The sequence below is a fragment of the Takifugu rubripes genome, chromosome 1, assembly GCF_901000725.2.
Source record: "Takifugu rubripes chromosome 1, fTakRub1.2, whole genome shotgun sequence".
Taxonomy (NCBI): domain Eukaryota; kingdom Metazoa; phylum Chordata; class Actinopteri; order Tetraodontiformes; family Tetraodontidae; genus Takifugu; species Takifugu rubripes.
The window spans coordinates 10,673,703-10,693,848 of record NC_042285.1 but is presented as its reverse complement, the minus strand read 5'-3'; the positions used below and the strand labels follow the sequence as shown (position 1 = coordinate 10,693,848).

At 43.7% G+C, this 20,146-nt stretch overlaps 2 protein-coding genes and 2 long non-coding RNA genes across 8 annotated transcripts; 2 read left to right on the top strand and 2 right to left on the bottom strand.

The window, feature by feature from the left end:
- Positions 1-889: 889 nt before the first annotated feature.
- LOC105416523 (uncharacterized) lies at positions 890-4,146 on the top strand. 2 transcript variants are annotated; one of them, XR_003889321.1, is made up of 3 exons: positions 890-1,203; positions 1,931-2,003; positions 3,853-4,146. It is a non-coding gene; the product is annotated as an uncharacterized lncRNA (long non-coding RNA). The 2 variants fall into 2 exon arrangements; XR_003889323.1 differs by lacking the exon at positions 3,853-4,146 and adding an exon at positions 2,169-2,397.
- Positions 4,147-6,847: 2,701 nt separating this feature from the next.
- Positions 6,848-8,439, bottom strand: LOC115250742 (uncharacterized). Of its 2 annotated transcripts, XR_003889318.1 has the most exons (3): positions 8,320-8,439; positions 7,250-8,116; positions 6,848-7,098 (listed from the first exon to the last, which is right to left on the bottom strand). It is a non-coding gene; the product is annotated as an uncharacterized lncRNA (long non-coding RNA). The 2 variants fall into 2 exon arrangements; XR_003889317.1 differs by having other exon boundaries at positions 7,250-8,411.
- A 73-nt stretch (positions 8,440-8,512) lies between these two features.
- bhlha15 (basic helix-loop-helix family, member a15) lies at positions 8,513-10,703 on the top strand. The gene is made up of 2 exons (XM_011604475.2): positions 8,513-8,664; positions 9,225-10,703. The coding sequence occupies exon 2, from the start codon at positions 9,282-9,284 to the stop codon at positions 9,840-9,842; it is 561 nt and encodes a 186-aa protein (XP_011602777.1). The 5' UTR covers positions 8,513-8,664; positions 9,225-9,281; the 3' UTR covers positions 9,843-10,703.
- On the bottom strand, positions 10,445-19,668 carry tecpr1a (tectonin beta-propeller repeat containing 1a). 3 transcript variants are annotated; one of them, XM_029840508.1, is made up of 24 exons: positions 19,474-19,667; positions 18,739-18,983; positions 18,314-18,496; positions 18,120-18,242; positions 17,916-18,035; positions 17,525-17,699; positions 17,340-17,440; positions 16,105-16,206; positions 15,879-16,027; positions 15,204-15,805; positions 14,962-15,098; positions 14,698-14,853; positions 14,468-14,620; positions 14,220-14,377; positions 13,788-14,018; positions 13,541-13,637; positions 13,371-13,450; positions 13,217-13,273; positions 12,550-12,724; positions 12,265-12,400; positions 12,094-12,186; positions 11,915-12,021; positions 11,705-11,824; positions 10,445-11,644 (listed from the first exon to the last, which is right to left on the bottom strand). In XM_029840508.1, exons 2-24 carry the CDS (start codon positions 18,961-18,963, stop codon positions 11,510-11,512), a joined length of 3,615 nt encoding a protein of 1,204 aa, XP_029696368.1. In that variant the 5' UTR covers positions 18,964-18,983; positions 19,474-19,667; the 3' UTR covers positions 10,445-11,509. The 3 variants fall into 3 exon arrangements, 2 of the variants coding, with proteins under 2 accessions (XP_029696368.1, XP_011602783.2); XM_011604481.2 differs by having other exon boundaries at positions 19,490-19,667; XR_003889314.1 differs by lacking the exons at positions 10,445-11,644; positions 11,705-11,824 and having other exon boundaries at positions 11,976-12,021; positions 12,534-12,724; positions 19,490-19,668.
- Positions 19,669-20,146: the final 478 nt, after the last annotated feature.

Here is a 20,146-nt window from a genome sequence, read left to right as displayed (position 1 = left end):
AATTTGTGCTTTACCAAGTTGATTCTTTAAGGAGGTCAGAGGTCAAACTCAGAAGGACATATACCTGAACAGACTTTGGCCCGGAGGCTTCTTCCTGTGAACAAAGCGACATGAAGTTGAGGTTATATTTGGTGGTTGGGCGGGGATATTCAACCTGGCATTTCCTCTTTGCTAGTGCATCCTATTGCACTAGCTGCTTGTTCACGGTCAGCCCAGGACGTAAACATCCTGTTATTAAGCCTCTGTCAGACCTCAAAGTTGCTGTTGAACAAGCATTTAATTTTAGTTTTGATTTATGCAAAGTGTTCTGGTATTATTATTGGTGTGATTGTGCATATGTATTGTGCATTTGTTTTTAGGTGTTCATTTTGCAATACTGTAAAGCTCGTCGGGTCCTACTTGTAAAAACGTTGAGGCTTATCAGAACCACAGACAGCTAGTACAGTTTTTATTTCTTTAAATAAGACAATTCCCACACTCACAGGTGGCTCTAGTCACAACTGCAAACAGGAAAAAGGAGTGTGGTTATCCAGTCTAAGATCTGGTTCAGGCTCACAGCCAGCACTACCCTAGTTATTGGCAGCATTGGCAACTTCTCCTGTAACTGTAAAATCTGGAGTAGTTTGGTGGCTCTTGCCTCATTTGGTCTCCTGTGTGTGAGGAGCTGCAGGAATGCTGGTGTTAATGCGTCATCCCGGTTCTGATGGCAGCACGTGTGGGCCAGAGGCTGAGCCAGGATGACGCGAGCCTGGTTTCCTCAGGATGGACCACATTGAGGCCTGTGGTGAGCAGAAGAATGACACAAACATCCTCTGTGTCCCCCCCCAGCACTTACTTGCCCCCCTCGGCTTTGTCCCTTTTCCATGCTGCGAAGCATGTTTTCAGGAAGGCAAAGCATCCTGTGTGATGGAGCTGTGGAAGAGGGGAGGATGAGGGGGATGGAACAGAGAGGAAATGACAGTCACGCAGAGAGACATGGACACCAACAGGATGATGGGAATAAGTGTGAGAGGAGGATTATGGTACAGCGATGGTACAGTTGGGCTATTTTGCTTTTTTCAGCTATATATGTGGACCAAGCAAGTGTGAGTGTGGCTGTGCTTCTGTAGAGAAGATCAAGTTTGTGCGGAGGTCACATAGGTGCTCACACCCGGAGTCACTGACGTCTTTATGTACTGGCCAAGGAAACACAGAGTAACAGAGGTAAGATGCATACACTAACTGATGGTGGGTTACATTTTTCGGATGAATTCTGTTTAGATGCTTTGATGTTCAGTATGGAACGATTACCTGAGGCACATTCAGGATCATAAACAATCACATCTTCCATCACCATTACTCACATTCCTACAGACTGGGATGGCACTTATACGTTTTTGGTGATAATCTGGGGAACATTAGAGACATTAGTAATGTTTCAGATGTGGACAAAACTCTAATTGATTTAAGACATTTTTATTAGTTTGGGATTCAGTATTTTGGTTTCTATCATATTTATGTATATTTGTGTCATGGTGTGTTCACTAACAACTAACGGCGTTGGAAGTTCTCCAACTTTTGAAAACAGTGGTTGTGGGGAATTGATTTGTGTAATCTGTATTATTACTACTAGATGGCGCTAAATCGAACCCACAGGACACATAATTGAGAAAATGTATTTCTATTTTTAGTATTTATATTGGTGATTTAATTGTAAAACATTTAATGAAATACTAAAGCAAATAGTGAGATATCATATGTGTCCTTATAGCACCAATAAATCCATGGTTATGTGTTACACTGAAGAAAGTGATGCCTTGAAGGCCACACTGACTTTTAACCTTCTCCGTGTAGAACGCATAAATATAAAGAGTATCGGGTTTCATCTTATGTATGTGAAGTGTACACTGTATATCATGCATGCATCCTGTTTTTTTTTTTCTGGGCTCAGTTGCGACCTTGTCTATTTCCATCTGACCAGCTGCAGCCTGGACATGCCAGTGACGCTCTCAAATTCAGCTAAGGTAACGCTCTTCCCACCACCTCACCAGCCTCACCCCCCCCCCCCCCCCCCCCCCCCACACACACACACACACGGTGGATAGCAGTCTGTTTGTTAGAGTTATTCAGTTCCTTCTCAGCTAAATTACCTAAACTAACTAAATTTGCTCTGTGCTCCCTTAAACCAGTTGGACAAGACAAGTCAAGTCCTGAAGGAAAATACTTGTGTCATTGTCTATGTACCGCATGTTGCATAGATTATTATTGCCATGTTGACCTAAAATTTTCATAATTGTTGATCTTATGGTCTCTGCCCGCATTACAAACTTTAAGTCATTATTTTTAAACTAAATTCAATATTGACAATAAAAGTCCAAATTATCCTAACAGTAATAAACAGAGTTAGCCTGCTTTGTTAGTGTAAAAACTGTTGCCTGACCAAAACATTTAAAGATCTTCTCAGTAAATAAGAGGCTCTCTGTCAGGTTACAGACTTTATGCTAACTTTGCTAGAATTGGAGTGTTGAAGAAAATGGCCAAAATATTGTCAAATATTCTTAAAGGTGTTTAAATTAAATATACATCCCATGTGTTGGTGGCTCTGTTTCTTCCCTGAACGGTAACCAAGCAACAAACTCAACTCATTTCACTTTGGACTTAGATGCGGTCGCTGCGTTGCAACTGGATCAGGGCCTGATGAATACCAGTCAGCTCAAGGATACAACTGATAGGATCTGTGCTGTTGCAACCAGGCGAGCTGAACGTATTTAGGAGCAGGATGGGGGATTCAGCGACTCCCTGGTTTAGGAGCTCTGGGGGGCTTACACTCCATAGTAGTGTCATGGAGAGCTTTGAGTTATAGGTTTGCTGATAGACATAGATGTGCATAGCGTTTGTTACTAAGCCCTAAATGAGGCTGTTGTCTGTTTAAACTACTTTGTCTCCATATAAAACCACTGTGTGTGCTGCATTTAATTGAAAATACAACATTTGTCCACAAAAAGGACGAGATATGGTCAAAATGAAAGGCACAAATGACTCAAAGTTAGGCTATAAAAAAGGAATTCATGACTTGTTTACGTGTGTGCCTGTAAATAAGTGCTCTGTCAACGAGCACTCAAAGGCACACCTCAAACATTTTAAACCAGTCCCACAGCTGCCTGCATGTAAGTGTGTTCATATAGGTCAAATGTCACTGACCCTGCCTTTCAACACTTACCCTGATGTTTTTTGCATACAAGCACGCCCTCGTTTCTCATGTTAGATTCCCTACAGTCATGACACAACACAACATTGTGTTAAATTTATGGTGTTTCTGAGATTAGCATTTTACCCAGTTTAGCTACTGCCTTAGCTGTGCTTTGACTTCAGGGAGGGTGACATCAAACATCGTTTTTAAAACAGGCAGAGACAAAAACCTGTTCCAATCCTCTACCCCTGTTGCACTCTGCTGCACCCTGGTGGTAGAACACTTGCAGCATATTCAGCAATAGACCCGCAAATATAGTTATTTTATCTGCTGTTTTGTGAAATTTTGGGTCATTCAAATCAAGTTAGTAAAATGTTGCTTTATTTTATCACTTCATATACCTGAAAACAATTCACATTTGGCAGAACTTATGTTTGTCCATATTATACTATCTAACTGTTTGCTTTTCAAGGTCTTGTGAGACTGTGCAAGCAAATTAGGCCTCCATTTGTCAAAAACCAAAGAAGATATATGATGAATTATGGAGTGAAAACTGACGTTAACTGAGTAAACAATGTTTTTATAACACCAGGAGATGAGATAGAGTCTATCCTTCTGTCTTTCTCTGCACATTTACAGCTCCTTGCTTCGTATCTTTACACATTCTTCTCCCAATATATCAGTAGGTGCTGGTTTGGACCCGGAGGAGGGAGCAAACATAACACTGTCAACAGAATCTCATAAATACCCAGTCAGTGTTTTGAGATTGATTAAATATTTAAATCATGACATAAATGATACCCTTTCAACAGTGTCTCTGTAATGATTCATTCAAGGGCTGCAGAAAAGATCTTTACATCTTCTACATCTGTGTTACAGTTCTGTTTAATATTGTGTTATTAAAGGTAACAGAGCCAAGTTTATGACAGATATTGTAGTTGTAATACCACAATTCACTCCCTCTCATACTTTCTGTTACACCCTGCAGTGTCCAAATAAAGGCTGCAAACAGCACTCCCAGCTTTCTGATTCTGGGGCAGGAGACTTCCAGCATGCTGCATTTTGCATGGTCAGAATAAGTCAAATCTTCTCCAGTTACCCTGCTGTCATCGTTCTGCCCCTGCAGGGTAAAAGGATACAGTCTCATAGATCTTTCACCACACTGTACATGCTGCTCGGTTTGAGACGTAAAATGTGGCAGAATTGGCCCACACGGGTCTTGCTTTTAGCTCTTTTATTGCAACAGCCAAATGGTTTATGGTGGTGCACCAAAGTGAGGTCAGGTTTACCTGTCTGCTGCAGGAAATGATGGGGTAGCGCCAGCTGGTGGGACCTGATGCTGCTTGGAAATCACACTCAACACTTAATGATTTTCATGTTTGGCTAAACACACAAACCATTAAGTTTTTAACCTGTGTTGATTTTCCATCTGACATTTGGGTGCAAGAGAACCTCACACAGCTGAAGTGAAGAACGCACCATTTGTATTCTAAATGTCCACCTCTGAACCACTTCCTTGATTTGTTTCATGGGCTTCATTCATCGGTACGTCACCTGCTGGGAACAACATCCTGATGCTGTCTGAGTATGTCATTCACAACTCCAGCATTAGTGATTTTGTTGCCAGAGGGAGGACAGCAGCAACGAATTACAATAAATATGGTAGGAATTTAAATGATGGAAGATACATTTACAGTCACCATATGGATGTGGATGTTTATTGTATCACCAGAGACTTTACTTTGAATCTAATCAACTGAATAGCAAAATTTAAAATAATAATGTTGATAATGTGTTTAATACATTCATTCATCAAAAGCATTTATTTCCTGAATTTTGTTTGATATATTGTTAAAAATGGTCTAAGTTTAAAAATGTATTAAAAATTCTAATATATTTGTTTTCTGTAGTGCATTGTAGCACATGTTTTTATTTTTTTTTGTGCTCTCTCGCCTGTCTGAATGTCCATTTTATTTTTGACCTTTTGTGTTTACCCGGGGGCAGTAGGAGCCAAGGGGAAAGGGCAAAAGTATGGTGTTGTAGTGGAGAATGAATAAAGATGCTTTAAAGCATTCAAACAAGCATTTTGTAGAAATGTGATGCAACATTATTTTGAGCTGTGCAAATCTCTTGATGACCACGGTCCTAACTTCATTTCATACATTTATATTTCACAGAAAAAAGTCTTTCATAAACAACAGCTAGAGCGGCCTTTCTCTGACCTTCTGTACAGTGAGGTGGACTTCCATGGCCTTGTAAATGTGTGTGTGTGTGTATGTGAGTGTGTGTGTGTGTCCTTCACATCATTTACGTCACAGCAGCTGTGAGTCAGCGCCTCTCTTCCTTCCCTGAGTCACTCCTCCAGCTGTTGCCTGGTTACCACAGAGCAGTGAAAGTTTCCTATTGCGTCTCCGTCTCTGTGGATGGATGGACCTCCATATTTATTCAGCTTCAGGAGCGAGTGGTCAAATAACGTACCTGTTTTTGTGCACGGAGGATCATTCAGCTGACTGAGGCCAAACGGGCAGTTTTAGAGCATCCTGTTGTTGTCAGTCTCACGTATAATCTGTGGGCTTGAACTCTTGAACCACGCAGTAGATCACTGTGAGCCCACAAAGTCTTGAATTTATGCGCGTTGGACATGGTCCAAAGACAGGATGACATCATTCATCTCCAAAGATGTGGAACTGGGCAGGTGGTGATCTGCTCCTCCAAATATGATACTGAAAATGAAGCTGTGAGAGCTTCTGTACATGTGTGTTTTTCTGAATTATATCTTATATGTCACCTCAGGTGGACTCGGATTCAGAAGCAGAAGCATCTCCAATGTGATCCAATGGAAGATGGCCACAGTTAAAAACTTTCTCACAGAAAAGATGATCAAAGAATGTTTGAATTTTTTTCTTCCCAAAAAGGAAGAGAATGAAAAACATTAATATTGTTGCAACTCTTCCACTTTTCCATTAATAAAGCACATTGTATTTTCTTCCTCATTTGATCACGTTGCTTCAGACAAGAAGGCCTCATCTAACAAGATCAGGGTGGGACACGGAAGATCAGCAACCTGACTTTTTAAGTCTAAATCCAGATGCTGGAGGCTGTTGACACATCATTATCCACTCTGTGTTTGGTTTTGCCTGCAGGTCCGCAGATGCCGCTCAGTTTGGCACAGGAGAAGCCATTTTTTCCGTGCTCGAGTCCCCTCAAACGTATCGTTGACACATGACAAAACAAGGATTGTTGTCGCACATCTCTGTAACACTGTTTTCAGCTAAAGGCCAACTCAGTGTCACCATGGTCAAAAGTGACATCCACACCTGTTTTTCTTTAGCATAGCCACCCTTGATTGAATGGAAAAACTGACGAATCACCCAGACCTCATCATCCTCACCTCTCTCTCCTCTTTTATGATGAGTCAGGGATTTTAATGGCCTTTTCCCTCCCCTCTCTCTGGGCTGCAAATGGATTCATGGCACCTGTTGCTCGTGACATCACTGCCACGCAGGATTGTGTGACACTGCCTTCAGTCTTCACATTTGTGGACCGACATGAGAAAAACAGACAGTTGCATAACAGCATTGGTAGATTTCCAGCTGCAAAGCTCTTGGGAGCTGTTTTGGGGCTAGTTTGTGCCTCTCTGACCTGAGAAAAATGAACGTTCTCGTTTTCAAGCGACAAGACTTTCAAATTCATTTAATTTGCAGATCAGTGCAGGATCATTCACTTTATTTTGCATGGATTTGTTGCACATTTTCTGCTTCTTCATGGGCAACTTAGCATTTCAGCTGGGAATGTGTTGGTGGCTGTGGGTGAATAAACAGTGTCAGTCAAGGAGCCAAAGCAGAGAGAAACTAAACAAACTAAAAGTAGCAGGTAGTGTTTCCACAGAGCCCAGATGAGCAAAGTTTGGTTGATTAGATACAGTGTACCTGGAAAAAAAGTCACACAAACACACACACACACACGCACACACACACACACACACACACACACACACACACGCACACGCACACACAGAGTTATTCAAGGACACCAATGCATTATATTTAATTGCTAAACATTTTTAATAAATAAACTCACATGCTCACTTGAGAATCATTCACTGTTGACTCATTATGGGTTCCTAATTTTAAACTGGGAGGAGACATAGATTGCAGATACATCTATTTAATTAGGTTAATAATAAATGTTAATTTGATATAGAAGCTTATACTACATTTAGTAAGAATATATTTTTGTAAAGGAAAAGTACACAATTTATGTTCACCTGTCAACAGACATGACAGGTAAGTCAGAGAACTGATCTATTCTGCCCCTGCACCTTTTCTGTCATTCTTTTTGTTTCACCCTGATGACAAAAAATTGTATGATTCTTTGGTTATTAAATGATAGATGTGTTTAAAATACACACAATTATCCAAACTGACATCTGTTGCCCCAGGGTCAAACAGACATGGCATGCTTCAGGTTATTCACCAAAGGTTTACTAACATTCGTACGCTTAATTACTGCCTGACCTTATTTAGTTGCCATCTCTGGGGAGGGGGGCAGTTGTTGGACCACAACAGTCTTTGTGAGCAACTAAAAGCTGTCGTTAGTAGTAGAATTCTGCAGCATGCGAACTGGTAAAACAAAACCTATCGTGATGAATGAGGAGCCGGCACTGCTCCTGCCTGGAGGACTGTATTCAAATGAAGCTGTGGAGGGCGATAAGCTACAATGGAAATTATGTTAACTGCTTTTGAGTAATGAAAGAATGCAGAGCCAGAAGAAAGTCCAGGACTTTCAGGAAATATAGTGACTCTGGCATTAAATAGAGATGCACCATTATGATGTGAGACAATTCTCCATTTTACCTGACAACAGTGGGACAACATCCTCCTTGGAACACTTGTTTACGCTTTGCTTCAATGCAGTTTGCCCAAATAATCCAAGTTACAAAAGTCGCTGAGACCACAAAGGATTTACAAAGTTGTTATCATGGGGTCTGAGCAATTGGCTGCAGGATTAAAACGTTAGCACAAACACCATTGACAGACAGTGACAGATTTTAGCTTTGGAAAGGGTGGAGGGGCGTTATCTGTGTTTTCATGCACTTATCTTAAGGCACTATTTGTAAAATATTGACTTTTTACAATATTTGAACGCACCATTTTGCAGTAACGCTGCTGCCTTTGAGTAATAAAGGACATCTCCTGGGTCGGGTCCGATTTTTGTGCGTTGGGTCCACGGTGACTCTCTGGCACAGTCGTTTTTAGGCAGAAGGTTGGGCTGGAGGGAGTGGGCGGGCTCGCTGATTGGCTGTGCAGCGCTACGTGTACTTCAGTCAGCTGCAGGTGGCCCACATGTCACAGTTAAGCGTGCGTGCGTATGCATGTGTGCGCGCCGAGACGCACCGCTGCTTCTTCGGGCTTCACTTTGGATGATGTTGCTTTGGATGATCGGCTGAGTTACCTGAAAACACTCGAGAGGAGGAAATCACATTAACTACTGAGGTAAGGCTTTTTAAGCCCCTTATAAATTCGCTTTAATTTGGTATCTTTAAAGATATTGATCTAACTTTTATGATGAAAACGAGGCAATTAACTTAGAAGATTAAATTAGCTATTTTTGCTCTTTTTGGAACCCCCCCCCCCCCCAAAAACAACCGATGATCTGTTAAATTCTAAATACTGAAATATATTATTTTCTTAAACTGCTTTCACAAAAATGTACTTTAAAAAAAGTTGGAATGGTTATGCATTGCATTCCCTAGTTTTATTCCATACATCTATATTTCTGTGTAGTTTAAAAGCAGTTGGAGGGGGTTCCTGTGAGTGCTCCTGTGGCTGGCTGTTGTTTTTTGAGTGTAACCTTCAAGTGAGCTTTATCTGAGGGCTGTGAGGATAAGAGAGATTAGCAGACCAACATCATGGCGTTTTCACACCGCAACAGGCTGATTAGATACAACAGGATGAGGGAAGCGTTTGAATTGCTCATCGTTGTGGAAAAAAGGGAGGAAAATGATGGGAATTGTTCCAGTAATGCATAGATTTATTCCCACTTATTCTTCCAGGCCTGGTGAAGCTGTGAGACTGACAAAGAGGCAGAGTGAGGTGAAGGTGGCAGCAGCATGAAGTCCAAAGGAAAGGCAGGAAAACAATCCAGGAGGACCTGGTCTGACCCTGAACCGGAGCTAGAACCAGACACAGAACCAGGTTCCAGTGAACAGGAGGGCTCTGAGGCTTCAGTCCGGATCAGCGGATCGTGGAGGGAGTCTCTAAAAGCAAACGAAGGCAAGCGTAAAGGAGCAGGTGGAGGCCGGCGGCGCAGGCAACACGGCTCGAGCAACAAAGAAAGAAGCATTCGACGGCTCGAGAGCAATGAGAGGGAACGCCAGCGCATGCATAAACTCAACAACGCCTTCCAGGCTTTACGTGAGGCCATCCCCCACGTCAAGACGGAGAAGAAGCTGTCCAAGATTGAAACTCTGACCCTGGCTAAGAATTACATCAAATCCCTGACCACCATCATCCTGGATATGTCAGGGGCCTGCCTGCCCGCAAGTGGGGTCCCCTCTGAAAGCAGCACTGCCAAACTGCTCCAGTGCTACCAGCAGCACCTGGCGGAGGATGGGGAGGAGGAGCTCACCAAGTACATCACACAAATGCAGGACTTTAGCCAGCACAGCTAACACGGCTCCAGGGCAGTTCGCAGGCCAGGACCGCCACCGGGAGGTCAACTGTTCGGCTCTGGTAGACATTCGGGGCCAGATCTTGATAGATATCCAGCTCCTACATGCTCACATCTGTACAGATGTGGGGTTTCTACGCAGCTGGGTGTCCCAGATCACAGAGACGGTAAACCCATGAGGTAGACTGAAGACACCCGTCCTGCACGATAAGAAGTGGTTGGAAAACCCTTTGCAACACAGACAAGGACATAAGACTGGACGGGCGAAGAAGATAATTTGCTATTTTACTCAGAAATGGAGGGCTAAACTTTCAACATTCTGTCTTTTAATTCTCATCTTCTTTACTAACAGGAATGTTTCCTGTATGTTTTCTGTGGTGAAACCTGTTCATGGCAGCCTCGAGTGTTAACTGACACAGCCCAGATAAAAGGGAAGGCAAGCAGCACACCTAAATATTGAAAGTGTGTTTGCTCATTAGGGTGCTCTGCAGTCGAGAGGATAACAGTTTACCTCCTATGGGATTCTTATTTTTAAAGTATATTTTTCACACACTTATTGTGGAAGGCCGTTGATTTTACAAAGGTGAGAAACACTAGAAGGAGTTAATCAATAAACTCTTATTTATTGACAAGGACTGGGATTTTTACAGTGTAATACACATATGTATTCAGCAGCACTGATGTGTTACAGTAACATATCACAAGGTTCACATGTCACACACATTTATATTTTCACTTCAACAGGGAATGGGATAAATGACAACTTTGGGATGGGAACAATTGTCCTTATGAGTGAAAATGTACAAACACAATAACACAAAAAATGTACAATCCTCTTTCATAAAGTACCAGTCGTTTAAAATTGTAGCATCTTATTTATTTACAACAAAAATACATTAAGCTTTTTTGACACCACTTCACTACAGACAGTCCAGTTCAAGTGGGAACGAGCAGGTTTTCCTGAGAAAGAGGTTGACTGAGTTGTACCGTTCCAACAAGACAAAACAAATAGTACAATTTATGACAGTAACATGATTTTTCAGAAAGAAACATTTATATAAGGGGAGCAGCAGCCAGCGCTGGTGAATGAATCCTGCGCAGGGCCTTTTCTTTTTTACAACTTAAAAAAAAGAAAGGAAAGGCCAGAACACAACAGGAAACTTCCAAATCCCCTAAAGAAAAGTCAACATTATTTTACAGGAACTTAGTCTTACAGACATGTTTGTTTTCCCGTGGTTGTCTTAAATTTCAGCGACTCACGCCGTCTCACCCACCGCAAACAGGTTTTACTGGTCCAAAATTAACATTTCTGACTCAACAAAACCAATTAGCCTTTTTATTGGGAACCAGAAAACCAGCATCTGAGTATAACTGTTGAGCAGATTATCAGAACATTCACACTGTGAAACCTGCATCCAACATGATTGTGAGATGGTTTCTGTATATGAAATACTGAGGCTGCAGAGAATGAACAGCTCAGCAATAAAATATAAATTAACGGCACTTTTTTACATGTAAAAAAACAAACAAAATCAATGAGAAAAAAAAAAAAGTCCTTAAAATTGTTGTGAATGTAAAATTGCTGCTTCCAGTGACTAAAGTAAAGACTAACAGCTGAAATATCTACAATGCTTGCTAAAAATAATTAATATTTGATGATGTCTGGAATCAAACGGCATCGGTGTGGACCTCTGGAGTCTGGACAGTGAGGAGGCTCCGTGGAGCTGGGTCTGTTAGAGCGGGAAGGCAGATGCGGGCCGGCTCTAAGGAGTTCCCCCTCACTGTGATGTAATCCCATCCACCCTAAAATCATAACAGAAATCACGAGCGAGTCTTGTCTGATCAGAAACTCTTGTGCCTTACCCCGATTCCATAGTCCCATGACTGTCCCTTAGGTGTGAGTGGTTGGACTCCAAGTCGGTGGCAAACTGTCCCATGGCTCAGACTGTGGCTGCCCTGGACTTTGTCTGCAATGATCCACACCTACATTGGAGAAATAAAAATGACAGTTGGGATGAAGAAATGTTCTATTTATATTCTAAGACAGCTCTCTATTGATATCATGGTTCTTACCTGGTCCAGGGGGCCCACAGAAACCTTGCGGACATTATTAGAGATGTGTTCCCAGGAGGAGCCCTGAGGGTAACTGGGGGTCACGCCCTGTCTGTACCAGAGGTTTTCTGGAAAGGAAATAGATGCGTCATCAAAAGTACTAACAACAAAGATAAATATGAGGCATGCAGTTGCTTTACCATTTTCATCCACAGCGTGCACTGAGGTCCTCCCCACAGACACCTGTTTCAGCTTCTGTCTGGATGGGGAGGGGATGTGATACCAACTATCCCCTGCAGAGGGCCACAAAACAGAAAATCTAACAGGGTGTTATTTCTCACATGACCTATTGCAGTCTTGGATCCACTGACCTGCTGGGTTCTGAGGGCAGACAGAACCCCTATAAAAGGCAGAACCATCTCTGGCAATGGCCCAAACCTGGCTGGCAGCCCCGATGGAGATCGACTTGAAAGGCTGGTCGGTTCCCACATGGAGCCAGGAAGAGCCCTGGAGGGGAATCACCAAGCGACAACAATGTTAGAAAAGTCTCCGTTAATACTTAAAATGAAGATTCCACAATCTGTCTGACATAATGCCAATAAAGGCCTGCAGGTTCTACAGTTTGGTACATCTGCATTACAGTGAACACGGCTCACAGCAGGCGTCAGTGAGGAGACTCCCAGTCGGCACAGCACATCTCCTTTGTTACTGATGGCCCACAGAGGCACCACGTCCACGCTGCTCTGAGCAGCACACGGAAGGATGCTCACATCGCTTAGCGCTATAGGTGAGACTTCCTGCCAGGGACCTGTGGTCGTTAGCTTACACTTCCTAGGGAGCAGGAGAAACATGGTTAACAGACACATGTAAGTAGAATATGTGAAGCTACTGGAGCAGCTGGACTATGAGTAAAGCACACATGCTAACCAGCCAACATGCTGTATACCACTCTTTTATGGGCTAATGCCTACTGATGCTATTTTTTCTGCACTGACATCCGCATCACTTCACACTGTTGAACATGTGACTGCTGAGCTGCGAATGTGGTCAGAGTGTGAGTTTGAGAGACTGATGCATGTCCGCTGAGGAGAACTTAAACCACAACATTATTTCATTCTTGGACTCTGCATGCTGAGCTAGTAAAAATGTCAGCTATTTTAATTATTGCCTTTTTGCAGAATAACAACAAAAGAGAAATAGTTAGCAATCTAAAAACAACTACAAGAAAAGCCACTTGCACCCTCAGACTGAGCCTGCCTAATATTAAAAAAAGTCAGTGTTTGGTTTGTTTGTATTTTTTGTTTTTTTTAAAATAAATAGTACCTGGCCCAACGTCTACGGCGCACAAAGTCCTTCATTGTTTTATGGCCGTGATATGACCTGGAGAGACAAGGCGGTGGAGGAACGAAATCTAAATACGGAGTAGGAATAAAACAAAACAATCTCATATGTGACAGCCATGATTTAAGAAGCTTACGTTGGAAAATCAGCGGCATATTGCCAGCCTTCTCTGTCTGTCCCCCCCGAGACGCCGTAGTCTATGGCCCATTCAGACACCTGAGAGCAGCAAAGTGGAATAAAGCGACGTCCAAAACAGTCTTTCCAACATTTGCTGCCTTGACAGTTCTGGAACACGGCTGTACTGACCCATGTCCACTGTGGAGAGGGAGGTTTCGTATTTGTTTTTGTGCACTCGTGCAGCCCTGACGCATCACTCCACATGTAGCGATCTGTGGGCAGCCCTCTGCAACAAACACAACCAAAGACTGTTTAGCTGCAGTAACAAGTAGCATGTGAACAAAAAATGGGATCACTTCATTATTTTACGATTAACATGATACACCACCAGATATTTCCGTATGTAAAGTTCCAAGCTGGAAACAAACCAGTTCACCTGTTGGTGTAGCCAGTGACAGGGTTCCATCTCTGGTTCTCATAGATGTAGACGCTCTTCACATCTGTCTGCGTGTAAATATTATCTGTGCTGCTGGCCAGTCCCTGGAAGAAGCCTCCTCCGTAGCCCCCAGTGTAAACCCAGGCCGTGTGGTCATAGCCGATCCCCCACACTATGCCCAAACTGTTACACTCCACCATGCGCAAATGACCACCAACCTGCCTCCAAAACCTGAACAAATGGGGAAAAGAACCTCCTGAGACCCAAGCTTTTGTTTGGTGTGATTTTTAAAAAAAATCCTGGATATATGGGATTAGTAGGACTATAGGTATGACTAAAATGCAGAAATGTAACATCGTCTCTTGAGGATGAGGGTCGAAAGTAGACTGATGATCTTTTGACTTTGAAGGAAAAATGTATGGATGTTCTTACATCTGGTCGCAGGGCGTGGGGTACGGAACAGCCTCCAGAGCTGGAGATGGCTCACTGACGAAGATGTCCCCTTTACACGTGATCGACCAGATGGCCTGTTTGGAAGGAGGACCCTGGATTCCTCTGGAGTCACAGCAGGACACACTTAACAATGCCAGCTTGAGGTTCACAGGAAGAGAAACGAAAAATGATGATGAGCATTGAAGACGTTTTCCTTCCAAGGACAGGTACAGACCCCCCTTACATACCCAATCATGCATCTCCAGCTCCGTGGCCGTGGCCAGTCTGATCGGCCACCTCTGTTTGGTCCGCTCAGGGGTGTAGATGGCAAAGGTGTGTTTGAAATCACTACTAAGCACTGGAACCAGAATGGTGACCTCATTGATGAAAGAGTGAAGGTACTGGTACGGTAGAAGGTGAAAGGGAGAGAGAGTGAATTCAGGAATGCGCCCGCACGTGCTTCCGCACACACACGCACCTTTTTCTCCTCATAAAAGTTATAGTAGACAAAGAGGATGCCATCCTTGTTGCCCTCGGGTCCTGAGAACTGCTCCAGTGCGAAATGAACATTAACCCACTTGTGTGGCTTCCAGTCTTTCCACCACTGCATGGTTCCTTTCTTTACCCACACCGACTGTAGACCAGGGAGCGGAGATGGATCAAACAGGCAGACGTGAACATATACGGAGACACGCAAAATAAATGAATAAGCTACTGATGACTGGTAAATGACATCACCCACCTGTTCTACAGCTTGTTCGTAATGCCTAAAATTATCCATCTCTCTTTTGGTCCTCTCACTCAGCTGCTCAAAGATTTGTTTCCGCCAGGCTGCCGTCTGGGCTGGCGTGATGGATAGAGTCATAGACTGGACCAATGCTGGGAAAGAGAAGAAAAGTAACAACGTTTTACCAACCGGTGATCCTAAAACCTCAGAAGCCCCCATTAGCTTTTAACTGAATGACTCAGTCTCATTTAACTCACACGAATTAGTCAATAGAAAGTTGAACCAGTTGAGTTGGGAGTGACTGTCCACGTCGCAGCCCCCCCCACTGACCCAGGCCCACAACGGGTGCTCGTCTACGCCGTAAGGATCCTCCATGGCCAGAGAGTACGTGGCCACTGATGACAAACTGCTGGTGTCGACGGTGTCCTGCACAATTCCCGTCTGCGTCTGCTGACCCTGTGCCTCCGCCAGATCCACATTACTCCACTGGGGGTCGTCGGAACCCACAGACTGGCTGACAGGAATCGCTGCACACTGCTCTTCGGCCTCCACTTTCCCGGGGGTGTTTTCCTCCCATGGAACGGTTGGACCGGTCAGGCTACTTTCTTTAGAGGTTGTCGCGGGCTCTCGGTCAGAGACCAGTTCAGAAATGAAGCTGTCGCTGGTCACTTTGGTGATGTGGGGTTTGGGAGTCTCTGTTGGAAGGCCACACCCATCTGCGGCTGCACAGATGAGGGACTCTGGAGAGGCAGAGGAGAGGAGGCCGCTGGCTCCCTCTGTTGATGTTTTGTCAGTATCTGATTCCATATCGCTCACTGAGGACTGACCATGTGCCTCATCACGGAAGAAACACCCAGCACTGCGGGAAGGGGGACAAAATTATTTAATGCCATTTTAATTAATCGATCGCGTCTTCAGAACAGTCTCACTACCTCTGCAGGCTATTTGTGCTGGCGCTGGAGTGGGATCGATCTACGTCTCGAGGGACACAGACGGCCTTCCATGTTTTCCCACTCAGTTCACTGGCAGTCACGCTCTGTCGAAAGCACACGGACCGGTCCTCACAGCTGATAGCGAAGACCTGGACAAAGCAGCAGAGGGATGAGCCCAATGTCCACATGCTATGATCTGATACCAGGAGAGGAACGCCTTTCTCACCTGGTCATTGAGTCCCACGGTGATCATACTCATTTCGCCCACCATACTGATCCAACCAGAACCACAGGGGTTGTGGGAGTTCACTCCACGCCGGAACCACACCTGCCAGAGCAGTGGACAGGAAATCACTCATTAGGATAAAAAAGCATCTGACTTCAGCATGTGTTTATACATTACTTTCTGCTGAGATCACACAGAGTAAACCAAGTTAAAAAAGAACAAAACTGTGCTGATAAACAGTTACATAACACTAGGTTGCCTTGCATTACGATCAAAGCCTCTGTAGTTTGATCTCTGGAAGATCACCAGATGGCCATATTTTGGATCGGCAAAATTACTGGGATCCTCCTTGACCCAATATCATATCTGAAAATTTCATTAAAATCCAGAACTTTTTGAGGCAGTGATGTGCAGTCAGAGGAGGTGGGGAGGCCAGGCCTAAAAAAATAAAAATAAATTAAATGGTTGTATTTTTCCAGTAAGTTTATTAGCTAATTATCAATTAACTAATTATTGCCATTTTTATACTATCTTTTAATTTTCATGTTTACCATTAAAATACTGAGAAGAGACAACAAACACAGCACGGCGCAGCACGGCGCAGCACGGCGCAGCACGGCGCAGCACGGCGCAGCACCCCTACATCCGGAGGCCAGGTTTGACTGGGCCTCAGATAAGGGCGGTGCTCTCTCTCTTTATGTCACTATTAAATGTTCAAATACGAATCCTAGATGAACTAAATTTTCATAGTTTAGCTGATTTATATAATTAGCTGTGTTTTTGTCAGCAACTAGGGAGGCCAACACTTCTCCGGCCTCATGTTAGGGGGCACTAATGATGCCAGAGATTGGCAGTGGAATAAGCAATTTACAGTTAGCGTGTCAAGTGCTGAGTCATCAGTTTCTTTCTTCTCGCCTTGTCATACGTTCAGAATGGAGGATTATATTCAGAAGCTAAAGCAATTTTCAACTGCCAGTGAAATGGTGAATATGCTGCTCTGGAGGGTTCAAGTGATGTTTATAAATCTGACTGTTGACGTCAGTGCCTCCCCAGCCGTGAACCTCACCGCACGTCACTGTTTTGAGGTATATTGCTAACAGACAAACACCAGCTGTCACATAACCTCCTTGGTGGAGGTAATAATGCAAATCAACATAATTTAGGAATGGTTCAATTGATAGTGATTTGAAATAATTTTTTGTATTTTTTTTTTGTTCAGTACAGACTTTCCTTACTCTGTTGTCCTTGGTCAAAGCCCAAACAACGTTACTTCCCACAGCAACATGTGTTGCTCCTACATCGGGGCTGGGTGAGTCCACTGTCATCCAGGAGGTACCTGCCATGAAAGATAGACATGGTGTTAACTCAAATTAATAAAAATAGCTAACTAAAAACAAACGACTGTTGTCCTTTACTGTACCTTTGGGGCAGTCTCGACTGATGCCCTCCCTGACAACAAACTGCCCCTCCCACAGCACTGCCCACACCAGGTCTGCCGGGCCGCTGCTGATCTGGACCACCTCCCCGGGGAGTGCCACCTCCTCCCAAGAGGAGCCCTCGGGATTATCGAAACAGATTCCCTCTCTAAACCACACCTAAATAATTAGATCATTCATTGAAAGCAGAACAACAAAGTTCTCCAGCAGCAAAAAAAGGTGGTCAAACAGTTTCAGAACTCGATGTGATAGAACTGGTAAACTGATTATTATATACAAATCTTTTGCAAAAAAAATATTAAAAATTAAAAAACAAACGTAGTGTGACGTACAGGCTGGATATATACATTAAGGTGTGTGTAGGTACACATATACCTTCCCCTGTAGGGACACTGCCCACAGTGACAGCCGTCCTCTGGGCTCCTCGCTGATCTCCCAGCCTCCACAGCTGATGTCGCTGAATGGATCTGGGAGGGTTACATGCTGTGACGGGATCTGTCGGGACACAGAAGGAGAGAAACACGGGTGAATAGGTGGAACACTCAACACACACAATGTACACACTTGGATACCACACACCTTTGCCCAGATGTCCATGGCTTTATACCTCCTGTAGCGGATCCATCGCCTGCGACGGACACAGGAGTTCCACTTCTTGTCTTTGTAGTACGTAGCGGGGAAGTCGACTGCGTAGCTCCATCCCTGCAAACATGAATGTGAATGTAAAAAATTCCAAATTGGAGAATAGGAGAAGAAAATGACTAGTAACTCACCTCTTTTTCTGTAGGCTCTCCCTCAAAATTTTCATCCACGTACCAGTCGCCTTCCCATTCCCAACTGCTGGAGGGGAGCTGGAAGCTGTCCAGGGGATGATGCTGCAGCCCTGTGACATCACTCCACTGCCAGCGGTCACTTGGCAACAATCGCTCGGAGAAACCATCAACAGGATTCCATCGCTGGCAGGAACAAGCGTATAAAACATATAGTGTTGAAAGTCTCCTTATGTAATCAAACTCATGAAGTGAAAGTAAAACTAAGTTTAACCAAAGAGGGAAGTGTTCCAGATCTGCGTGAGGATTTCATGATGAGATTTACAGAAGGGGAACTACACAATTACAGTTTTCCTTAAGAGTTAACGCACAATGTATACTAGAACTAATTATTGCCTCTGACACTCAGATGAATGACAGAAACTCACTTGGTTCTCATAGGCCTCCTCCTGGTAGCGGACGGGCAGGTCGGAGGCGTGGACATTCAGGTAGATGTTGCTGTCACAAGCAATGCCCCAGCAACATTGCTGAGCAGCCGCCACCCGCTTGAACTCCATTTGGATGTCATGGCACTGCTCCCACTGCTGGCCCGCCGTGGAAAGGCTGAAGACACGACCATACACGTCCACCACCCACAGCAAGGATGCTGGCATGGCTGCACCAGTAACCTGGACTGAATACACAAAAATCCATATACATCACGCTTTCCCTCAGGGTATGTTTAGACCCAGAGTGTTTGAAAACATATATTATGATCAGCTGTTTGAAAAGGAAACGTCAAGAGAAGCACAGATCCATCCTTGCTGTGATTTTTGTGGCCATCTCTTGTGCACGCTATTATCTATATCTCGGTCTTTGCAATCGCGCTGTGATTGTGGTGAGTGCTGGGATCGGCTGGGATCCAGCAAAGATGCTTCTGCTAAAAGGTGTATCCAGGGTCACCGACATCCTGCAACCTCAGATACCACCAGGACAATAACAAAACCTGGGCCGCTTTTTAATCCCTTAAAGGTGTTTAGCAGTGTGCTAACAGAACATTGCTGTTGTACAGTAACAGCTAATACTTATTCATGGACATCAGAGGTGAAATCTAAGTGTCGAACCAGTCTCGGCTTGTTTTGGTGCAGGCTTACAGGCTTAGCCTTCCTCTTAGTAACACACACCCGCAGTCACACGCACCTTGGCTCTCCTCTCACAAACTGCGGAACGACCCTCGACAAGTCGACGGTGTTGCTCATTCAGCAGGTAAAATAAAATGAACAGAACGCGGTGATTACGCGTTAGCTCCGTCTAATGGTCCCATCAAAAAAGCTCCCCGTCGTGAACCAGGAAGTGCAGGTGCTGCTTTGTTCCTATTGGCTGGTTGTTTGAGCTTGTTGTCCAGCAGAGGGCACCATTGGCCTCAGATTCATAATTTGATTTATAAGTAAAAAAAACATACTTTTTAACACACTTCATAGGGAAAAAAGAATATTCTGTGTCTTTTTGAAGGTCATTGTATGAAATTGTATTCCAGAAATCGTGTAAAAACGTGTCATCTGAGTTTCTTCCCCACGTATTTTACAATATTCACGAGTTGTATAATATTCACCACTGTAAAAATGTCAAATTAAATGTAATTTTGGTTTAGTTTTATAGCACACAATAGCATTAAGGCTACATATTAGTACCTCTTTAAACCCTACTTTTAAAATTCGGTTTATATTCTATTTTTATTTTTATTATTTTTAATATTTTAAACAGTGCTGTACGTTTCTTTGGGGAGATGCTAATTTCCCTAATGGACACCCCCTAAAGGGATCAATAAAGTACCCTGATTCTGATTGATGATGAGAT

Excerpts from the sequence above, each read along its gene's own strand:
- bhlha15 (XM_011604475.2), top strand. The coding sequence starts at position 9,282 with ATGAAGTCCAAAGGAAAGGCAGGAAAACAATCCAGGAGGACCTGGTCT.
- tecpr1a (XM_029840508.1), bottom strand. The coding sequence starts at position 18,963 with ATGCCAGCATCCTTGCTGTGGGTGGTGGACGTGTATGGTCGTGTCTTC. Across the intron at positions 16,028-16,104 it reads CCGTGGGACTCAATGACCAG|GTCTTCGCTATCAGCTGTGA; the intron begins GTGAGAAAGGCG and ends TGCTTTGTCCAG. Across the intron at positions 14,378-14,467 it reads AGCTGGAGATGCATGATTGG|CTGGCATTGTTAAGTGTGTC; the intron begins GTATGTAAGGGG and ends GTGAACCTCAAG.